The 20,448-nt window shown below is 44.5% G+C and overlaps 1 protein-coding gene across 4 annotated transcripts in view; it reads right to left on the bottom strand.

The window, feature by feature from the left end:
• The window catches only part of MRTFA (myocardin related transcription factor A), a 221,836-nt gene that overhangs the window by 21,865 nt on the left and 179,523 nt on the right, over positions 1–20,448 (bottom strand). For all 4 annotated transcript variants that reach the window (XM_057300975.2, XM_034948324.3, XM_063603316.1 and 1 more), the window contains one exon: positions 3,401–3,456. In XM_057300975.2, the coding sequence (XP_057156958.1) occupies positions 3,401–3,456 (56 nt within the window). The remainder of the gene's footprint in view (positions 1–3,400; positions 3,457–20,448) is intronic.

Below are 20,448 nucleotides of genomic sequence, written 5' to 3' on the forward strand. Positions count from 1 at the left end.
ATACAAAAATTAGCCAGATGTGGTGGCTGGCGCCTGTAATCCCAGCTACTTGGGAGGCTGAAGCAGGAGAATCACTTGAACTCATGAGGTGGAGGCTGCAGTGAGCCAAGACTGCGCCACTGCACTCCAGCCTGGGCAACAAGAGCCAAACTCCGTCTCAAAAAACAAAAAAAAACCAAAAGCCAAAAAAAACCCCAAAAAACTGTAACACTGCATGATCTCATGGGCATTTTCCATTCATTTTGAATGGCTGCCAAATGGAATACTAATTTTGACACATGGTAGCAAAGCTCTAGTTCCTCAAAGTCCAATGTCCTAATTTCTGCATTTATGAGACTCTGGGCAAACTAAACCAGTCCCTCAACAGTCACAGAGCCATCCCACCAAACGGGGCTAATTATAATATATATATTCCCCTGGACCTGACTCTATAGAGTCTGTGCTCTTAACCTCTGCACCAACATTTTCAAACCACAGAACATTAGTGGATCAAGACCAGCATAGGATAAGACAAGCCAAAGGACACTAGGCAATGAAGCCTCGGAGGACATTATATATAGTAAAGGTAAAGACTGGAAAAAAATGAAGAAAAAGAAAAAAAAAAAAGACTTGTCCTCACCTAGCCATCTGCTGCCTTGTTGTTCTGGCTGGGCAGCTCTGTGCCAGCCCAGGGGAGGCTGAGCAATCCAGGAGATGGTTTAAAGTGACTGTGGGCTCTGGCTCTATCACCCCACGTGCAGTGGGCAGAAGTACTGCCTCAGCTGCAGCAGAGATTGGTAGAGCAGGTGCCGCAAGTCTTCACAGATGACACTGGAAGACTTATTCTCTAAGCCATCTGAAGCTCTGACCAGTGGCCATGACTGAGGTAGAATATAGTACTGATTAAGAAAATATATGGAGGAGCTTCTGGTTTGTTAAAGGCATGGAGGTGCTAGGAGGGTGACACACTCACCTGGAGAGAGCACAAAAGCTCCTCGTCCCTTCCCACATACCTACACATCTCTTCCACCTGGCTGTTCCTGAGTTGTATCCTTTGTGACAAATAGTAAACATATTAATTATGTCAAATGGCTGAAACCTGACTACCTAGAGGCTACTCTGGAATGGTTTAGAGGGTATAAGGTCTCTGATGGAAAACCAGAGAAATTTCAGGGCCAAATTTAAAGATACGGATTTTGCAACTGATATCATTAAAGGCATTCATGACCACTGAAGCACATTTGTGTCGAAGAAAACTGAAGGAACAAAATCAGTTTGACAAGGTACAGTGGTAGATGCCTACACATCCCAGCTATTCAGGAGGTCAAAGGCAGAAGGATTGCTTAAGCCCAAGAGTTGGAATTCAGCCTGGGCAACATAGCAAAATCCCACCTCTAAAATTACAAAAAAAGAAAAACAAAACAATCAGTTGTGTAAATACAACAGCATCTCAGAGCCCCTCAAGTGTGATCCTGACATAGCTGAAGCCATTGTGGATGCTTTCCCACCACCATGTATAGCTGCCTTATGTAGCACGCACAGATGTGGGCAGCTGGTTCCAACACCAGAAAAAGAAATGAAACTTCTCTTGAATACGAGCTGATATTGCTGTGTCTTATTCATCTGGAAGTATGAGATGCAAAAGTAGCAGCTTTTCAAAGCTTTAAGCTTTTAGAATTAAGTAAAGCAAATTCTGCTATAACCAATCCAATATATTCATGTTTCATATCTCAACTAAGATAATTTTTAGTACATGTGTAAATATGGAAGTAGTTATTGTAATGTGGAAGTCATTTGTGAACAGATGTGCATGGTAAGCAAATTGAACGTTATGGTTACCATGTGTTAGGAAATAAAATCATTTTGCTCAAAAAAAATCTAGAATCCACAGACAAAGGTTTGACTCCCAGCTTTGCCACTTATTGGCTGGACAAGTGAGTTAACTTCTCTTAGCTGCATCTATAAAATGAGGATAATACCACCTAATTCATAAGAGTTGATGTGAGGATAAAAAAGAAACAGATACAACCTCTTACATAAAGGTGCTCAATAAAACAGACTCTTCTAATCAGCGCTACTAGTCCCTGCCTATTTGAGAAGCAGTCAAGTAAATGGTGCCCAGTCTTCTGACTGAATAGGCGCACAGGCAACGCCATCCTTTCCCCCAACACTGTACTCTCCAGTGCTCTCAGCAAACTAAACCACTGCTGCTTGTTACTCCTTTGGTTCCCAGGACCCATGACCTCATTCTTCCCACTTACTCTAAGAATTAATCATGATTTTCTGGGGAGAGGGGAATGAAAGAAAGTTTAAAAAAAAAAAAAAAGTCTTGGAGGTAAATATTTCTGAGACTCTAAAATAGCTGTGAGGCTGGGTGTGGTGGCTCATGCCTGTAATCCCAGGACTTTGGGAGGGCAAGGCAGGCAGATCACTTGAGGCCAAGAGTTTGAGACCAGGCTGGCCAACATGGTGAAACCCCATCTCTACTAAAAATACAAAAATTACCCAGGCGTGGTGGTGGGAGCCTGTAGTTCCAGTTACTTGGGAGGCTGAGGCAGGAGAATCGCTTGAATCTGGTAGGCGGAGGCTGCGGTGAACTGAGATCACGCCACTGCACTCCAGACTGAGAGTGAGACTCAGTCTCAAAAAATAAAGTAAAATAAAATAGCCGTGGGTCTTAAGGAGATGCAGCCTATGATCTGTCTAGGGGGATTATCTTCCCATGATTTTATGTGAAAGGAAAAAGTAAAGGGAGTGTGAGGGGGAAGCAAGTTCTGGTGACTTCCCCATCTCTACCCACACTGGGCAGCAGAATATTCCTCAGGGGCCCCTGGGGAACTGAAACAGAGTTGGGATGGGGACGCAAGTAAGGTGCTGCGGCAGAAAACTTGGGCTTGGAGTGTGGGCCAGTTTCTGCTTTCCACAAGAGTCAAGTGGATACCACCTACTCTGGGCAGATGGAGACCAAGAAGGTTTCCTGCCCCTTGGAATGCCCATCCTGTGAGGTGTGGCCAGTGTAACCCCGGACTTGGGAAGCTTTTCCATTGGCTAATGTTTGTGTCCCAACATCTACAAAAGGTTAAGTGGAATTAAAGATGGGGAAATACCAGTGGTCTCCAAAGCACTCCAAAATTCAGGGAAGGAGGATCGGGTGATCATTCCATATCCTTAAATGTACAAAAAGAGAAACCTCATTCCAATCATGTTCCATATAATCACCATGGGAGGTAAATGAGAGAAGGGATGAAGTAGGAGAAGCAGAGCTTTCCATTTAAAACCACGAGGCCAGGGCTGGCCCTAGAGTCTAGCAGGCTCTGGCCTCAGAGTTCTATGGAAAGCTCTAAATGGAAATATAGCCAGCAATGCAATGAGCTCTGAAAATGCTCTTTGGGAGTTCTGAGGGGGGAAAAAGGTACCTTACCCTGGCCCGCTCCAAGCTCCTTCTCTGCTCATGAAATGCGGCTGGACTTTTCAAAGCTGTTGAGAGAAGAACCGTAAAGATTACCTTCAAGCGAAGCATCATGTCTAGTGCTACGATATTCAGTGGAGAAGGCATCTTAAATTCATGTTACTGGCTGGGCGTGGTGGCTCACGCCTGTAATCCCAACACTTTGGGAGGCTGAGGCAGGCAGATCACGAGGTCAGGAGATTGAGACCATCCTGGCTAACATGGTGAAACCCTGTCTCTACTAAAAATACAAAAAATTAGCCAGGCGTGGTGGTGGTGGGCGCCTGAAGTCCCAGCTACAAGGGAGGCTGAGGCAGGAAAATGGCGTGAACCTGGGAGGCGGAGCTTGCAGTAAGCCGAGATTGTGCCACTGCACTCTAGCCTGGGCAACAGAGCGAGACACCATCCCCCCCCAAAAAAAAAAAAAAAATCACGTTACTGTTAGTAGTACTATAAATATCAGTTGAAGTGAAGGCAACGACACCTGAGTAAGCATGTATCTTTATGGTTTAGCTACCCCATTCAAACAGTCTTGGTAGAAACCAAAATATGACTCCTAATGGGAACTGTCACTGCCTAAGCTTGGGCTGTATAAAGTGCACCCATGGAATGTAACTTTAACAAACACCCTGGCCCATGACTGGACCGTCAACCGCAAATCCCCCTTCAGCTAGGACTCCAAGAACGCCTGCTAGGCCTCACATTATTCTCAGGACACCTGCACACAGGAAGGGGCACAGATGCATGCCAAATTAACCTTACTGCCTCAACCTCACGAGGAATCATAAAGTGGCCAAACTGTTTCAATGGGACAGTTAAAACCAAAAAGATATATGTCCACTCGGCGCTATTTCCTTCTTCACTGCACTTGTTATTTATAGTGCTGCTAAAATTAACTTGAATTTCATCTCTAAGGACTAAAAGAACCCCATGGCAATTGTATGTGAAGGAACACACACAACCGACAGCTGACACGAAGGGCTCAGCTCTATTCTGGGGATACCACACAAAGACCACAAGTCTCGACTTCTGCAAACAACACTCAGGTGGCAAGACCAAACCAAGAGCCTCCAGAAAGGCTGCACCATGAATGGAGGGTCTGACTCCTTTTGTCAAAAACTTTGCTGTAAGGACAAATAGCAACTTAAGACACTCTGAGGATGAGAGGGAAAGGCCTGACTCACTTCAAGTAGGGAACAGAGGCAATAAGAGAGAAATTTATAAGACTGTGGTCAGTTTCACTTCTCCTGCCCTAGAATTTCCAAAGAGCTGTGAAACTGCGAGCAGAGATAACTTTTGCTAGGCTGCTGGCTGCGGTAGGAGTGCAGGGTTAAGGAGCTGCTAAAAGTAGCAAGAGAGCATAGATAGGACCCTATCCTGCCTGGGCCGTTGTGCTTCTTCCTCCTTCCTCTCCACCCCCAGCAGGGGGCTGGGCCTCAGCAACAGCAGTCCCAGAAGAAAGCTTCAATTGTCCCAGTGGTATTTATTTTTAAAAATTTTTTGTGAATCTTAAGATAAAAAAGAAACTACAGTCTTAAAAATACTACTGAGATCCCATCTTCTAACAGAAGGGGGAGCTCTAGATTTAACAAATAACATCAAAGAAAAACCAGTACAGGTTACCTCCCCAACCTACCTGGGCACTATCCAGGATTCCCCACTTCTTACATGGGCAGGTCGTGGGCATTTCAGTGGGTAAATAGACACCCCCTGCACCTGCTTCTACTGTATAAAGCTAGCTCAACTCCAAACGTCCAGCTCTGCAGGAACCCGGGTGTGATGCATCACACGTAACCTTGGCTCTTGGAAAGCTTAGCACATGCATGAGACAGTAAGTACAAAGAATCAAGAGAAAACGGACACTGTACACCCCACCCCAGCTTCCTTTTCTGCCTCATTTTTCTCCGCAGCACTCATCACTGTCTTGACAGTCTTTATATAAATACTACGTATCTGGCTGAGCATGGTGGCTCACGCCTGCAATCCCAGCACTTTGGGAGGCCGAGGTGGGCAGATCATGAGGTAAGGAGTTCGAGACGAGCCTGGCCAACATGGTGAAACCCCGTCTCTACTAAAAATACAAACATTTTTGTACAGGCATGGTAGAGGGTGCCTGTAATCCCAGCTACTCAGGAGACTGAGGCAGGAGAATCACTTGAACTCAGGAGGCAGAGGTTGCAGTGAGCCAAGATAGTGCCACTGCACTCCAGCCTGGGAGACAGAGCAAGACTCCGTCTCAAAAAAAAAAAAAAAAAAAAAAAAAAAAAAGGCGGAATACTACATACTTTTCTTGTTTACTCTCAGTCTCCCACATTTACATTTACAACATGCCCCCATCAGAGCACAGCAAGGGTTTTGTCTATTTTTTTAGTCACTCACAGCATTCCCCAAGTGCCTAGAATACCAGGCACACAGTATACCCTCAATAATTATTCACTCGATGAATTAGTGAGTATTCTGTAAGAAACGGACACAAGGTGACTAGTGACAGGAGGACAGGAGGATTCTGCGGCAGAGCTCTAAACTTTCATCTAAACAGCCAGAATTCTGGTTCTCAACCGGGTTCGAAACGTCACAGAAGTTCTGGATAGACAGTCAAGGGATCTGTGTTCTAGTACTGAGTGCTACCAATTACTGCTGGGTGACATGGGTTTTGACTGCTTTCTGGGTCTAATTTTCTTCCAGAGTGAGAATCTGCCCACCTCTCAGAACCCTTGTAAGGAAGAAGCACCAGTGAGAGTGCCCTGAACCAAATGGTATATGTGTCGATATATTCAGGTGTTGCTGTCACCAAATGCTGTAATTTGGTTGAATCACTGGCTTGATTCACTCACAGGCCAGCTAGTTTCTGTACCACAGCCAGAGATTCTCTGTCTAAAACCCTGGCTGACTTGCTGCCTCAACAACCCACACTGGCTATCCCCAAAGGGTAAGGCACAAACCCAACTTCTAGAAGAACAATTCACCAGAACATCTTGAGGACATCATCTTCATGTACAAAGGGTGGTGCACCACTAGTGGAGGACAGGTGATAGGTGAAATGGCTACAGCATACATAGTCCCCCTCATCTGCAGTTTCGCTTTCCATGGTTTCAGTTATTCTAGGCCAACCAAGGTCCAAAAATGTTACAGTATTTTGAGTGGGCCCATATTCACATAACTTTTATTACAGTGTATTGTTAAAATTGCTCTAATTTCTTACTATGTCAGATTTACACATCGAATTTTGTCATAGGTCACATGTATAGAAAAAAAAAACACAGTACATATAGGATTTGGTACCATCTGCAGTTTCAGATATCCACTAGGGGGTCTTGGCATGTGTTCCTCAGGAATAAGGAAGGATTACTCTATATGAATTCCTATTTGGTCCTATTAAGGACATTTTCATGTAATGGCAAGAAAGGGATTAAAATCTGTTGGATGCTTGTATGGAAAGCACTGTTCTAGATATTTTAAACCTGTTAGCTAATTTAATATTCCTAATCATTCTACATGGTAGGTAATATCCCATTTTATAGATAAGGACAGGGCCAAAAAGGAAAGGCAAGCAAATAGCAGGGATAAGATTATAACCTAATTTTTTTAAGTGTCCTGAATTGTAAGATATAACCTAATTCTGTATCACCCTCAACCTAGAGTTCTTTCCACTCCTCTGTGTTGATTTCTTAACTTCTTCAAAAGTTAGAGAAGAGAGGCTGGGCATGGTGGCTCAAGCCTGTAATCCCAGCACTTTGGGAGGCTGAGGCAGGTGTATCACCTGAGGTCAGGAGTTCAAGACCAGCCTGGCCAAAATGGCAAAACCATGTCTCTACTAAAAATACAGAAAAATTAGTCAGGCATGGTGGCAGGCACCTGTAATCCCAGCTACTCGGGAGGCTGAGGCAGGAGAATTACTTGAACCCAAGAGGCAGAAGTTGCAGTGAGCCAAAATTGCTCCATGGCACTCCAACCTGGGTGACAGAGCAAGACTCTGTCTCAAAAAAAAAAAAAAAAAAGAGAGACAGAAGAAAAGAAACTGTTGGGTAGGGGGACAAGGTAGCTTCAATGTTCAATGACACACACTGTTTAGATGCATATCTGAGTCCAGGCAACATACAAGAGTCAACTTGGCCACAGCACTAGGTAAAGACCAAGGCAAAGAAGGCTCAGAAGAGGGGTTCAGAGACCCGTCTGAGGGGCCCCAGGGCTCTCAAGCATTGAGAATCATCGTTCAAAACCTGGAGCTCACCACGTAACAGCCTTTGGCACTGATACTAGAAGACAAGTTGGAGAAGCTGAGACACAATAGCTGGTCAGAAGAACCAGAAACGAAGACCAAGAAAAGAATTCAAGATAGGGCCAGGTGCAGTGGATCATGCCTGTAATCCCACACTCTGGGAGGCTCAGGCAGGCAGATCACCTGAGGTCAGGAGTTCAGGACCAACCTGGCCAACATGACGAAAGCCCGTCTCTACTAAAAATACGAAAATTAGCTGGGTGTGGTGGCGGGCACCTGTAATGCCAACTACTCGGGAGGCTGAGGCACAACAATCGCTTGAAACTGGGAGGCAGAGGTTGCAGTGAACCAAGATTGCACCACTGCACTCCAGCCTGGGTGACAGAGTGAGACTCAAAGTCTCAAAAAAAAAAAAAAAAAAAAAAAAAGAATTCAAGATAATAATGACCAATCCCAAAAGACTGTTTCATTTTATAGTAATAATAACATTATAATCTCACTGGATCCTCTTCATAGCCCATGAGGCAGGGACCGTTATTTCATGTGTGATGAAACTGACACTGGCTGAGATGCAGTAACCTGCCAGATCATTCATTCATCGAGTGGTGGACCCCAACCCAGGTCTAGTTCTGCCTTCCCTTTCTTCCCTTGTCTAAACCTTCTGACAAATGTGTCAGTTTCTCTCAGTCCCTGAGTAGGCCAGCTTAGTCTGTGCTCCTCTTTCCTCATTTTTAATTCTTCTCTCTGATAGCAGATTCAGCAATTTCAACAGCTACTTCTGCCAGGTGAAAGGAGGAGGGAGCACTGGCCCCTCTTCCTTCAGGTTTGTGTCAGGACTTCCTGCTGGGTGTCTCTCAGTTCATCTGGGGAGAGGCTGGAGTAGCCACAGCAAGTGCTCTTGGTGCACTGGGGTTTGAGGTGGAGAGGGCAACTCCTGTGTGTGTCCCGCCAGCTTTGTTAAAAGCCACCATGTGGAGGGTAGCCTAGTGAAGGGATGTAAGAGTGATACAGGTTAAGCCCTGGGCTTTCTTGACTGTAGGAGCAAATGACAATGGGGAGTCAGATCACCTCAAGTTCCACGCCAAGGAGGTAAGACACGAGGAAGCAGAAAATAGGTTTCCAAGTTTAGGCCTCTGCCAATTGAAGAAAAAAAGGACTTAAAGTTACCCCATAAATGTGTGTCCAACTACGAGGGCTGCATTCATCTTAGACTCCATCTCCCCTCTCCCTGCTACCTTAATAGCTTTGCCAGGAGGAGCCAGCGTATTACTCAAAACTGCATTTTCCCAGACACTCCAAGAAAGCAGTCTCTAGAAAGAGAAGCCCCCAAAGACCAATGCAAAGGCAAGAGCCATGTGTGTGTATAAGAATATATATATTCAATATCAGAGGGCAGTTCTCGATCCTTTCCTGCTGCCCCAGGAGCTGGTTCCATTGGAGCTCTTGTGTGGCTTTGTGTGAACAAAGGAAGTGTGCAGAAAATCCTGAAAGGAAAAATAAGCAAGCTCCCCAGAGAAAACAAATGAACAGAAGTGGCCAAGAGGTGTGTCATTCTTAATCACAGTTTCAGTTCTAGATGTGGACCCCGCCCCTGGCTGGCTACAACTACCAATTAATATTTTGTTCCCTCTTTCCAGCACCCATTTTCTTTCTCTCCTAACTTGTTTGCTGTCTAAATTAAATGAGGTCATTTGTCAATTAAAGACATAAAAGGTGAAAAACTGTTTCCACTTTATTTTTAAATACATACTGGCATCCAGGCTGGGCGCAGTGGCTCACGCCCGTAATCCCAGCACTTTGGGAGGCCGAGGCAGGTGGATCACCTGAGGTCAGGAGTTCGAGACCAGCCTGGCCAACATGGTGAAACCACCCCCCACTACTAAAAATACAAAAATTAGCTGGGCGTGGTGGTGCGCGCCTATAATCCCAGCTACTCTGGAGGCTGAGGCAGGAGAATTGCTTAAACCTGGGAGGCGAAGGTTGCAGTGAGCCGAGACCGTGACACTGTACTCCAACCGGGGTGACAGAGCAAGACTCCGTCTCGGGGGGAAAAAATATATACATGTATGTATGTGTGTGTATATATATATATATATATATATACACACACACACATACACACACACACACACACACACACACTCACTCACACAGGCATCCAATATATAGCAAAGGAGGAGCTCAGTGCTGTGCTCAGTGTGTCGACACAGATGTGTGATGACAGCGCAGGGGCCCCAGGGCCAGAATGGTCTTGATTTAATCTGGCACTGAAGAGTAAGTATGAACACTCTTAAAAACCAACCTACCTTGGTAATTTAGGACATCAAGCCAACACTTTTCCCTTGCCAGCTCCAGATTTACTTAAACAAGTAGGTAAATGAGTCTTCTAGGATTCACAAGCAGTTCTAGAAATGCCTCTGAGCAAGGAATGACAACAATTCATTATGAAACCTCATTTCCTCATCACTATCATGAAGGAATATGTATTAAGTGTCTAGGTCTGAATGTTGCTTTATTAGGTGTTATCGTAATAAAAATGATGGTTCCTATCTCTGATAATACGCCAGAAGCTCACCAACAATTCTGTAACCAGAGGAACTCAAAGGCTATGAACATAATACACTTAATAGAGGTCACTGGAGTGCCACAGTCCAAGCAGCCCTTCTTTCAGGCAAGCCTGCTGGGTTTCTTTTTCCAGTGTGGAAGCAGGGAGCATATACACAGAATATCAATGAGGGCTACATGTGTGTATGGGAATAAACCCATTTAACAAACGAGGTAGAAACTAGAAATATTTCCACCCATCCATCCCTCCATCTGCCCGCCCACCCACCCATCCATCCATGTATCCAATAAGCAGCCCTTAAGTAAGCACTATGCCAGTCACTGAGGATAAGAATATACAGATGGGGTCCCAGTCCTCAAAAAGATGATGGTCTAGTGGGGAAAAGAGACAAATATAAGATGGAAGTAAAATAGTAGTGGTAATTTAAGGTGCTGTAAAGGACAAAAGAGGCAAAATTTAACCTGGGGGAACAGTGTGTAAATGAATTGAATAGGAACACCAAAGCCAGACAAGGAAGAGTGGGGAGATAGCTGAGGCTAAGGAAGAACTAGAACACAAACATGAAGGTATAAAAGAACAAGGCAAGCACAAAGAACTACAAGTAGTTTGATATGGTTGAACCAAGGAATTCAAGTGAGGATAATGTGGCTAGAAGAATAAGCTGGGCCCACTCCATTAAGAACTTTAATGGGCTAGGCACAGTGGCTCACACCTGTAATCCCAGCACTTTGGGAGGCCGAGGTCGGGGGGGATCACTTGAGGTCAGGAGTTCGAAACCAGCCTGGCCAACATGGCGAAACCCCGTCTCTACTAAACAGACAAAAATTAGCCGGGTGTGGTTACGCACACCTGTAATCCCAGCTCCTCAGGAGGCTGAGGCAGGAGAATTGCTTGAATCCAGGAGGCAGAGGTTGCAGTCAGCCAAGATCATGCCACTGCACTCTAGCCTGAGCGACAGAGCAAGACTGTCTCAAAAAAAACAAAAACAAAAACAAACAAACAAAAAAAAACTTAATGTACTACTGTAGAGGCTTCTGCTTCAGAGGGGATAGACATTTTTCTGTATTTTTGTCACTAAGTACTAGTTAAAACTCTGAACATTCTATATAAAACAAGCAAAAGTAGATTCTGTAAGGTGGAGAGAACTAGCTAGGGACCATGGGACCCAAAAAAAGAGACATGGTGGTAAGTTCCCCACCCCCTCCCTTTTTTTTTCTGCTTCATATATCCAGGCTTAAAGCTGAAGATGTTGGCAACCCAAAAATGCCAATGGGTACAGACAAAAAAAAGCCCTAGCAAAATATGTTCTCTCTAGCCAAAGGATTAGGAAAGGGCAGCCCAGCACAACAGAAAACTTTTAGATACTTGTTCTACTCCAAATACCACAGAAAAAAATGGTGGTCTCATTCCCACCTCCCCCTAAAGGCCAAGTTAGGAATCTAGACTTCCATCCTTGCAAGGGTGTAATGAGATGCCCCAATACCCTTGGCTGGGGTGGTGTCAGAAAGGGCCAAGTAGGAAGCTGCTTTCATTCCCACCAGCCAGTAACAAACACCCCTCCCTATCTGGCATTCATAAGGCACCTCTCCCAGTCCCTGCTGGATGATGTCAGAGGAGGGCTGGTGGAGAGCCATGACTTTCGCCACTGCCCAGTGGTAACAGCATGCACTCCCACCATGGTGTGCATACAGACTACATTGGGAGCTGGAACTCTCGCCCCGAATGAGAAGTCCCTCTCCTACCACCAACTCAAATGTCAGTGGCTGCCAAATGAGGAACCTGAACTTCTATTTCCACCTGGTCATAACGAGATGGCACCATCCCCACCTTCCCTACTGAACCAGATTCAAAGGGTCAGCTAAAACAGGAAAGAACATACAGAGACTCCTAACATATTACAAACATATTACAGCAGAATAAAGGAGACAAAGGAAAGATTCGGTGAACCAGAATACAGAATAGAAATACCCAATCTGAACAACAGAAAGAAAAGAGACTGGGGAAGGGAAATAAAAGAACAGAGCCCCAGGAGCCTGTGAGACTTTAATAAAAAATCTAACATTGTGTCACAGAAGTGATGAAAGAGAGGAAAAAGAGGGTGGGGCTGAAACAGTTCTTACATTAATTGCCGAAAACTTCCCAAATTTGGCAAGATATGTAAGTCTACAGATTCAACAAGCCAAGTTAAACCCCAAATAAGATAACTGGAAAAAAATTTATAGTAACATAAGCCATAATTAAACTTTGGAAAACTAAAAGAAAAAATATTTACAGTCAGAGAAAAACAATTTGAATGACAGCGTATTTCTCATCAGAAACCATGGAGCCCAAAGGAAGTGGCACGATATTTCTCACGTGCTATTAAGGATTGCATCCTGAGATCGACATGTAGCCACCACATTCATCAGAGGAGGGATATGTGGCAAGGGAAGGATATAATCAGAACTGCATGGAGGTGGGCAGGGGAGTTGCTTCTGACTTGATGTTTTATGTTTAAAAAAAAAAAAATGAGGGCCTGGTGCAGTGGCTCACACCTGTAACCCCAGCACCCTGGGAGGCCAAGGCCAGTGGATCACTTGAGACCAGGAGTTTGGCACCAGCTTGGGCAATGTGGCGGCACCCACTCTACAGAAAAATTTAAAAACTAGTCAGGCATGGTGGCAATCACCTGTAGTCCCAGCTACTTGGGAGGCTGAGATGGAAGAATCGCCTGAGCTGGGGAGGTCCAGGCTGCAGTGAGCCGTGATCACACCACTACACTCCAGCCTGGGCAACAGAATAAGAGCCTGTCTCAAATAAATAAATAAAAATTATCAAGAATACACCTGGTGACTGCCATATATTAATTTCATTACCCCCAACATACACACTCTCACAACTCCCTTCCCTCCCTCACTTTTGCACTTTTCAAACCTACAGAAACACTGAAAGAACAAATAATGAACAGCTTTATAACTCTGACCTAGATTGACCAGTTATCTTTTAGCCATATTTATTCTCTTTCTCTCATATACCGTAATTTTCTTCACTTATGGAATCACTTGAAAGTTGCAGATATCAGTTATGACATTTTACCCCTAAATTCTTCAGTGTGCATTTCCTAAGAATAAGGACATTTTCTTACATAACTAAGATACTTTTATCGCACCTGAAAAAATTAATTCAATATAACCTACAGTCCATATCTGAATTTCCTCAATTGCCTCCAAAATGTTCTTTTATAGCTGTTTAGATTTTCCCCCCAAGCCAAGGGTTTTGTTTTTTTTTTTTTTTTTTTTTTGAGACGGAGTCTTGCTCTGTTGCCCAGGCTGGAGTGCAATGGCACAATCTCGGTGGCGCAATCTCGGCTCACTGCAACCTCCACCTCCTGGGATCAAGCCATTCTCCTGCCTCAGCCTCCTGAGTAGCTGGGATTACAGGCACCCACCACCATGCCCGGCTAATTTTCTGTATTTTTAGTAAAGACGGGGTTTCACCGTGTTGGTCAGGCTGGTCTCGAACTCCTCACCTCGTGATCCACCTGCCTTGGCCTCCCAAATTGCTGGGATTACAGGCGTGAGCCACCACACCTGGTCCCAAGATTTAATCAAGAATCATGCACTGCATTTGGTTGTTGTCAATTTGGTCACAATCTACAACAGTACCCCTACCTTTTTCATTTTCATGACACTGACTTAAGTATCTAAGCTGTTTGTCTTGCACAATGTTCTGTATTCTAAATTTGCTTCCTCATGATTAGATTTAGGTTAAACATTTTTGGCAAGAAGAAAACATAGGTATATGTACTTCTTAACATCAAGGGGCACATGTTATCAGGCTGTATAACCAGTGATGGTGCTAGAAGTTTGAAAGGTGACACCAGATCTGTCTTTGTAATTAACACATAATCTATGGGGTATCATTTTGATGCCACGTGAAAATCCTGTTTTCCCACAACTAACTGCCTAATAACAGTTTTAGCATCTATTGATGATCCTTGTCTGAACTGATTTTTACAAAATTGATTTTTTCAATAAAATTGCAAAATAGCAAGGACTGCATTTTTATGATCACTCTAGTAATGTTCAAGAGGCCACTTAAAAGAACAAATTGGAGTGACTGGGTGAATGGTTGTGCTATTAACACTCCCGGACAGGTGATCCAGGGCGAGTAAACTTAGGGAAGTGGGGGAGAAACTGTGTTCTGTCTTGGAGAATCACAGAACTCAAGGACAGGCATGAAGAGAGCCCACCCAGCACAGGAATCTGAGGAGGGCCACAGAGGCAGGAGGGGAGGAGGCAAAGCTATTACCCCAAGTAAGCTTCAAGAAAAAGCCTGTAGACAGAAAGACAGAGAGACACTAACAGTGGGGAAGTCAGGCAAAATAAGGCTTATAAAGTTTCCAGAGAATCACTTATGCTTAGGACATAGCCAGTGGCCTCAGAGCTATGCCAGTGGATTGGTGGAAGCACAAACTTACTGCAACAGATTAAAGAGTGAATAAGAAGTGAGAAAGTGGAGTCAGAGGTATGTGTCCCCTAAGAGGTTACTTACAGATGTGCTAACAGTTCATTACTCATTCATTCTTCCAATAAATATCTGCGAGCCTACATGTGTCGGACCCTGTTTTAGTGTTGGGTTATTCATGTTTTCGTGGAGCTTATACTCAATTGAAGAAAGATATACATAAAACAAACATGTAACACAGTAGGAGGCAGTATATGCTATGAAGAACTATAAAGCAAGTTATAAGTGACAGTGATGGGGTGAGGTCATTTTACATGGAGTGGTCAGGGAAAGACTTTCTGATAAGGTGACATTTGGCTGGGGGTGGCAGCTCATGCCTGTAATCCTAGCACTTTGGGAGGCCAAGGCAAGCAGATCGCTTGAGGTCAGAAGTTCAAGACCAGCCTAGGCAATATAGTGAAACTCCGTCTCTATGAAAAATACAAAAATTAGGCATGGTGGCGCGCACCTGTAGTCCGATCTATTTGGGGGAGCCGAGGCAGGAGGACTGTTTGAGGCCAGGAGGTTGAGGCTGTGATGAGCTAAGACTGAGCCACTGCTCTCCAGCCTAAGTAACAAAGTGAGTCTTTGTTTCAAAAAAAAAGAAAAAAGGAAAAAAAAGTGACATTGGAGGAGAGATGTAAAAAAAGGGAGTGAGCCCTGCAGTCCTCTGGGAGACAGCCCTCCAAGCAGAGAACAGCATGTGCAAAGGCTCTCAGTGGGATCCTGCCTGCATGGCATCAAGGAGGCCAGGGTGGCAGAAAACAAGAAGAGTGGGTGGAAACACAGGGAGACAAAGCCACACAGGACCCTGTAAAACTGTGAACTATAATGAGAAGAAATAAAGTAGAATGGTGCCTGCGAACCTTGACACTGACAAAAAGGCTTCTGAGGTAACATAAATAAACAGGTTTGCTGAAAATGGTCTCCTTGTTTTCCCCAATAACCTCCACGATGTGTTAGAAATTACCTCACTTCAGCTTCTCAGTACTTACTATTTTCCACATTTTACAGTTGGGAAATGACTTTCCTGAGATCACATCCTAATCAACTACAGAATGAACACTAGACTCTGGTTCTTTTGATTCCAAATCTTTTTATTTACATATATTTCATCAAGAGGTGGCAGAAGGTAAAGGAGTATAGAAAACGAAGTGTGTGATATGCCCGGTGTGGTTGTAATTCCAACACTTTGGGAGGCCAAGGAGGGCATATTGCTTGAGCCCAGGAGTTCAAGCTAGCGAGACCCCATCTCTACAAAAAAATTAGCTGGGGCTGGGCGTGGTGGCTCACGCCTGTAATCCCAACACTTTGGGAGTACGAGGTGGGCGGATCACGAGGTCAAGAGATCAAGACCATCCTGGCCAACACGGTGAAACCCCATCTCTACTAAAAATACAAAAATCAGCTGGGTGTGATGGTGCACGCCTGTAATCCCAGCTGCTCGGGAGGCTGAGGCAGGAGAATCGCTTGAACCCGGGTAGCGGAGGTTGCAGCGAGCCAAGATCACACCACTGCACTCCAGCCTGGGCAACAGAGCGAGACTCTGTCTCAAAAAAATAAATAAATTAGCTGGGTGTGGTGGCACACCCCTGTGATCCCAGCTACTCGGGAGGCTGAGGTGGGAGGATCACTTGAGCCCAGGAGGCAAAGGTTGCTGTGAGCCAAGATCACACCACTGCACTCCAGCCTAGGCAACAGAACTAGACCTGTCTCTAAATAAAAAACCCCAAGATGAAACAAAATGCATGATGGGTTACCAAATAAATAACAGACAACAGTGATTTTAATCTAGTCTTTCACGTTTGTCCATCTTTTCCTAGCTATTCCTTTGGAAATAAATGCTGCCTTGTCATTTTCTCTAATATTGGCAATGAGACAGCAGGGAAGGCTTCAGATCTAACCTCAGAAAATGTCAAAGGGGCACAAACTCTCCTATTTCTTTTCCCTTCAGCACAGCAGAAAAGAGAGTCACTGTATAATCAAACTCCATCCAAAGTTAACTGAGTCTTTTGCCACATCCTTTGGCCCTAGCATTAGTTTCTCATACAGCTTTAGGCAGTTAACTGACTTGCCAAAAATGACCAGCGATATGGTACAAAGCTATGAGAGAGGCAGGCAAGCCAGGCTTTTCCAAGCATTGGAGATGAACGCTCAGAATTTTTCTGCACCCAGTCATCTTACATGCAAAAGCGTCAGCTGTCTTAGAAATCTGCCATTAACTCTCAGCCGGGCGCAGTGGCTCACGCCTGTAATCCCAGCACTTTGGGAGGCCGAGGCGGGTGGATCATGAGGTCAGGACATTGAGACCATCCCGGCTAACATAGTGAAACCCCGTCTCTACTAAAAATACAAAAACAATTAGCCGGGCGTGGTGGCGGGCGCCTGTAGTCCCAGCTACTCTGGAGGCTGAGGCAGGAGAATGGCGTGAACCCAGGAGGCGGAGCTTGCAGTGAGCCGAGATTGCGCCACTACACTCCAGCCTGGGTGACAGAACGAGACTCGGTCTCCAAACGAGAAAAAAAAAAAAAAAAAAAGAAAAGAAAAGTACGGAAATTTGCCATTAACTCTTGAATCATGGGGACAGGGCAATCTTCTACTTCAGAACTCTTGGGAAGAAGAGAATAAAAATATTCTGTGCCATACTAAAAATGAAAAGGGGAAAGAGGCCAGCAGTCCACAGCCCAGGGTTTCTCCAAGTGTAGTTCAAGAATCATTTGCATGAAAATGTCTGTGGTGTGCAAGAATCTCTTGGAATGCAGATTCCTAGGCCTTAAGAATAATCTTTAGTAAGCTCTTTGGGTAATGCTAGAGCCACTAAATTCGGAAAACATTGCTTCCCTAATCTAACAAAGGCAAAGAAGAGGTGAGCAAGTAAGAATTTTATTTGCTTATTCTCTAACACCAGGTGCTGATTAAAACTACACTTAGTAAAGAAGGACTTGCTGAATTTTCTCAATAGCTTGATTCAAAATGTCAATTCTGTTGGCTGTGTGGGTAAAGAGTTTTAATTTCCTGGACTCCTTTCAGGATCATTGCAATGCATATTTTTCTGGGAGTCAGAGAATCTGGGCTTTTTGCCATCTTCCTCACACCCTGGCTAGGGCTTAATTCAGATGGGATGGATTCCACACCCTGATATTTTTATCAGGGGCATGGTAGTCACCCAATGGAAAGCAGCTACAGAAATGTAGTCCTTGGTCTTAGCACCCAAAAGGTGAGGAGCACAGAGGTTCACTGGTAGTGCAGGGAATGGAGAGGGTCCCTCACACACTGAGTGACAGAAGAGGTTGGCTGTGTCACTGGTGTGTAAGGGTTGACACTAGCATTAGATAGGATTTTTCTTAGGATTCCATATCCGGGTAGATCAGAATCTCTTAACCTAGAGCACACTGTACCCACTTTAGAGCAGCTATAGATCCCTGGAACTATGTGAATTTTAGGTGCTTGCTTAGACAACTCTGAGAGGATATGGAAGATTCCCTATGAAGAATACATGGCACAAAAGAAATCAAGAACCTCTAATGTACCAAAGGGTTATTATGACAGAAGAAGAAAGATGCCCATGGCCTTCAAATGCACAGCAACCTGAAAGCACTTGTACTGAAGCGCTTACAAATGACACTTCCACCACCTGATCTCACCAACTATGGATCCAGCTTTGATGCTGTTTTCAATTTTCTTTTTTTTTTAATAGTGTATTTATTTATTCATTTTTGAGATGGAGTCTAACTCTGTCGCCCAGGCTGGAGTGCAGTGGTGCAATCTGGGCTCACTGCAGCCTCCATCTCCCAGATTCAAGTGATTCTCCTGCCTCAGCCTCCCAAGTAGCTGGGATTACAGGCGCCTGCCACCACAGCTGGCTAATTTTTTTTTTTTAAAGTAGAAACAGGGTTTCATCACATTGGCCAGGCTGGTCTCAACCACCTGACCTCAAGTGATCCACCCACCTCAATCTCCCAAAGTGCTGGGATTACAGGCTTGAGCCACCACACCCAGCCTCTTCAATTTTCAAAGATTTTTTAAAGTTGAAATTTTGGCGAAAGCATAGCAGGCTATCATCACAAAAATTCCAATGTGGACAAGAACCAGTATAAACTGTGACTTTCAGGAATTAGCACAGGGTTTGTAGCCAGAAAACCCGGATTGGGTCTGCCTATCTTTCAGTGCCCGTGTAACCTACAGCAAGTCCCATGACCCCTCTGAGGCTCAGTAGCCTCATCTGCAAAATGGCAATTATACTAACTGCTGCACTGGGTAATTATTAGCATTAAAATGAAAGTGCTTTGCCATCTGCTAGAAGCTATGTTAAGTTTAAGGGCTGTTACTGATGTAGCTTTTTTCCTTTATTACCATTCTGGAAGAAACAGCAGGTATATGGAGTCAAATGCTGAGAGCTAATTGGACCGGGCTTGACTTCCATTTTTTGTCTTTCTGTTTTTAGCTGACACACTAAAAATGCCTACAAAAATCCTTTAACAAAGACCATCAACCAAAGAGTTGTCAACAGTTCGAGAGACTGACCATGATAAATGAGCACCAAAATTAAGTTCATGTGAATCAATGAAAGAATTTGGGTGGCGGGGTGTGGAGAAGGGACTGCATATTCTGGGGCAAGCAACGATCCAAACTAGCAGTCATAAAGGGTTCTTCATACACATCCTGTTTTGGTATGCACGCTTGCCACCACCCCTGTTTTGGCACCGGCTATCACCCCCACCCAAACCAGCAGGAAGACCAACTCCCAAGAATGAATGTAAGAAGTGGAGACGCAGGATGCTCAATCTTTTCCTTCCCAAGAGTGCAAACTGCTCCAGCGTCTCCTGCTCTTGACCCACTGATGGCCAAAGAGGCTCAAGAGTGAGACAGGTGAGCACACAATCTCATTTAGCACGAGTATCGACACAGGGAATTCCAAAAGGTTAACATACCAGTGGTCAAATATTTTGAATCTGACCTTCTAGCCTTCTCTTTGACATAGGCCAGGCATGTTTATATCTAGCTTTCATACCACAGCCCAGTCTAAGACCCTGGATCAGTCTATTTTCACTCCAGTATACTTTTTGGCAAAGTGCAAACCAATTTTTTAAAAAAAGCTACTGCCTCTTTCTGAAGTCCCCATAATCAATATGTCTAAGTGATCTGTTTAGAATACAAATTCCAGATCACCTGTGCCCTCCTGCAAATAACATCCCACCTGGCTGAAGTTTTTTTTTTTTTTTTTTTTGAGACAGAGTCTCGCCCTGTAGCCAAGGCTGGAGTGCAGTGGTGTGATCTCGGCTCACTGCCACCTCTGCCTCCCAGGTTCAAGCGATTCTCCTGCCTCAGCCTCCCGAGTAGCTGGGACGACAGGCGTGTGCCATCACACCCAGCTAATTTTTTGTATTTTTAGTAGAGACAGGGGTTTCACCACGTTGGCCAGGATGGTCTTGATCTGTTGACCTCGTGATCCACCTGCCTCGGCCTCCCCAAGTGCTGGGATTACTGGCATAAGCTATCGCGCCTGGCCTGAAGACTTTTAAATCACCACCATCATCAGTTATCTATCAGGACTCCCCTTGGGCATGTGATTAAGATGTGTATTGTTCAGGTAAAATAGTTGAGTAGTACCTACAAGTGACGTTATAACCTTCTTTTACTCTTGATAAGAAGTTAGCCTTGGATATCTCAGATTCTTCAATAACCAATTATTAATGAAACTTAACACCTGCTGTACTTTTTAGACATCAAACTGTAACAAGAACTCATATC

This window comes from Pan paniscus, chromosome 23 (genome assembly GCF_029289425.2).
Source record: "Pan paniscus chromosome 23, NHGRI_mPanPan1-v2.0_pri, whole genome shotgun sequence".
NCBI lineage: Eukaryota > Metazoa > Chordata > Mammalia > Primates > Hominidae > Pan > Pan paniscus.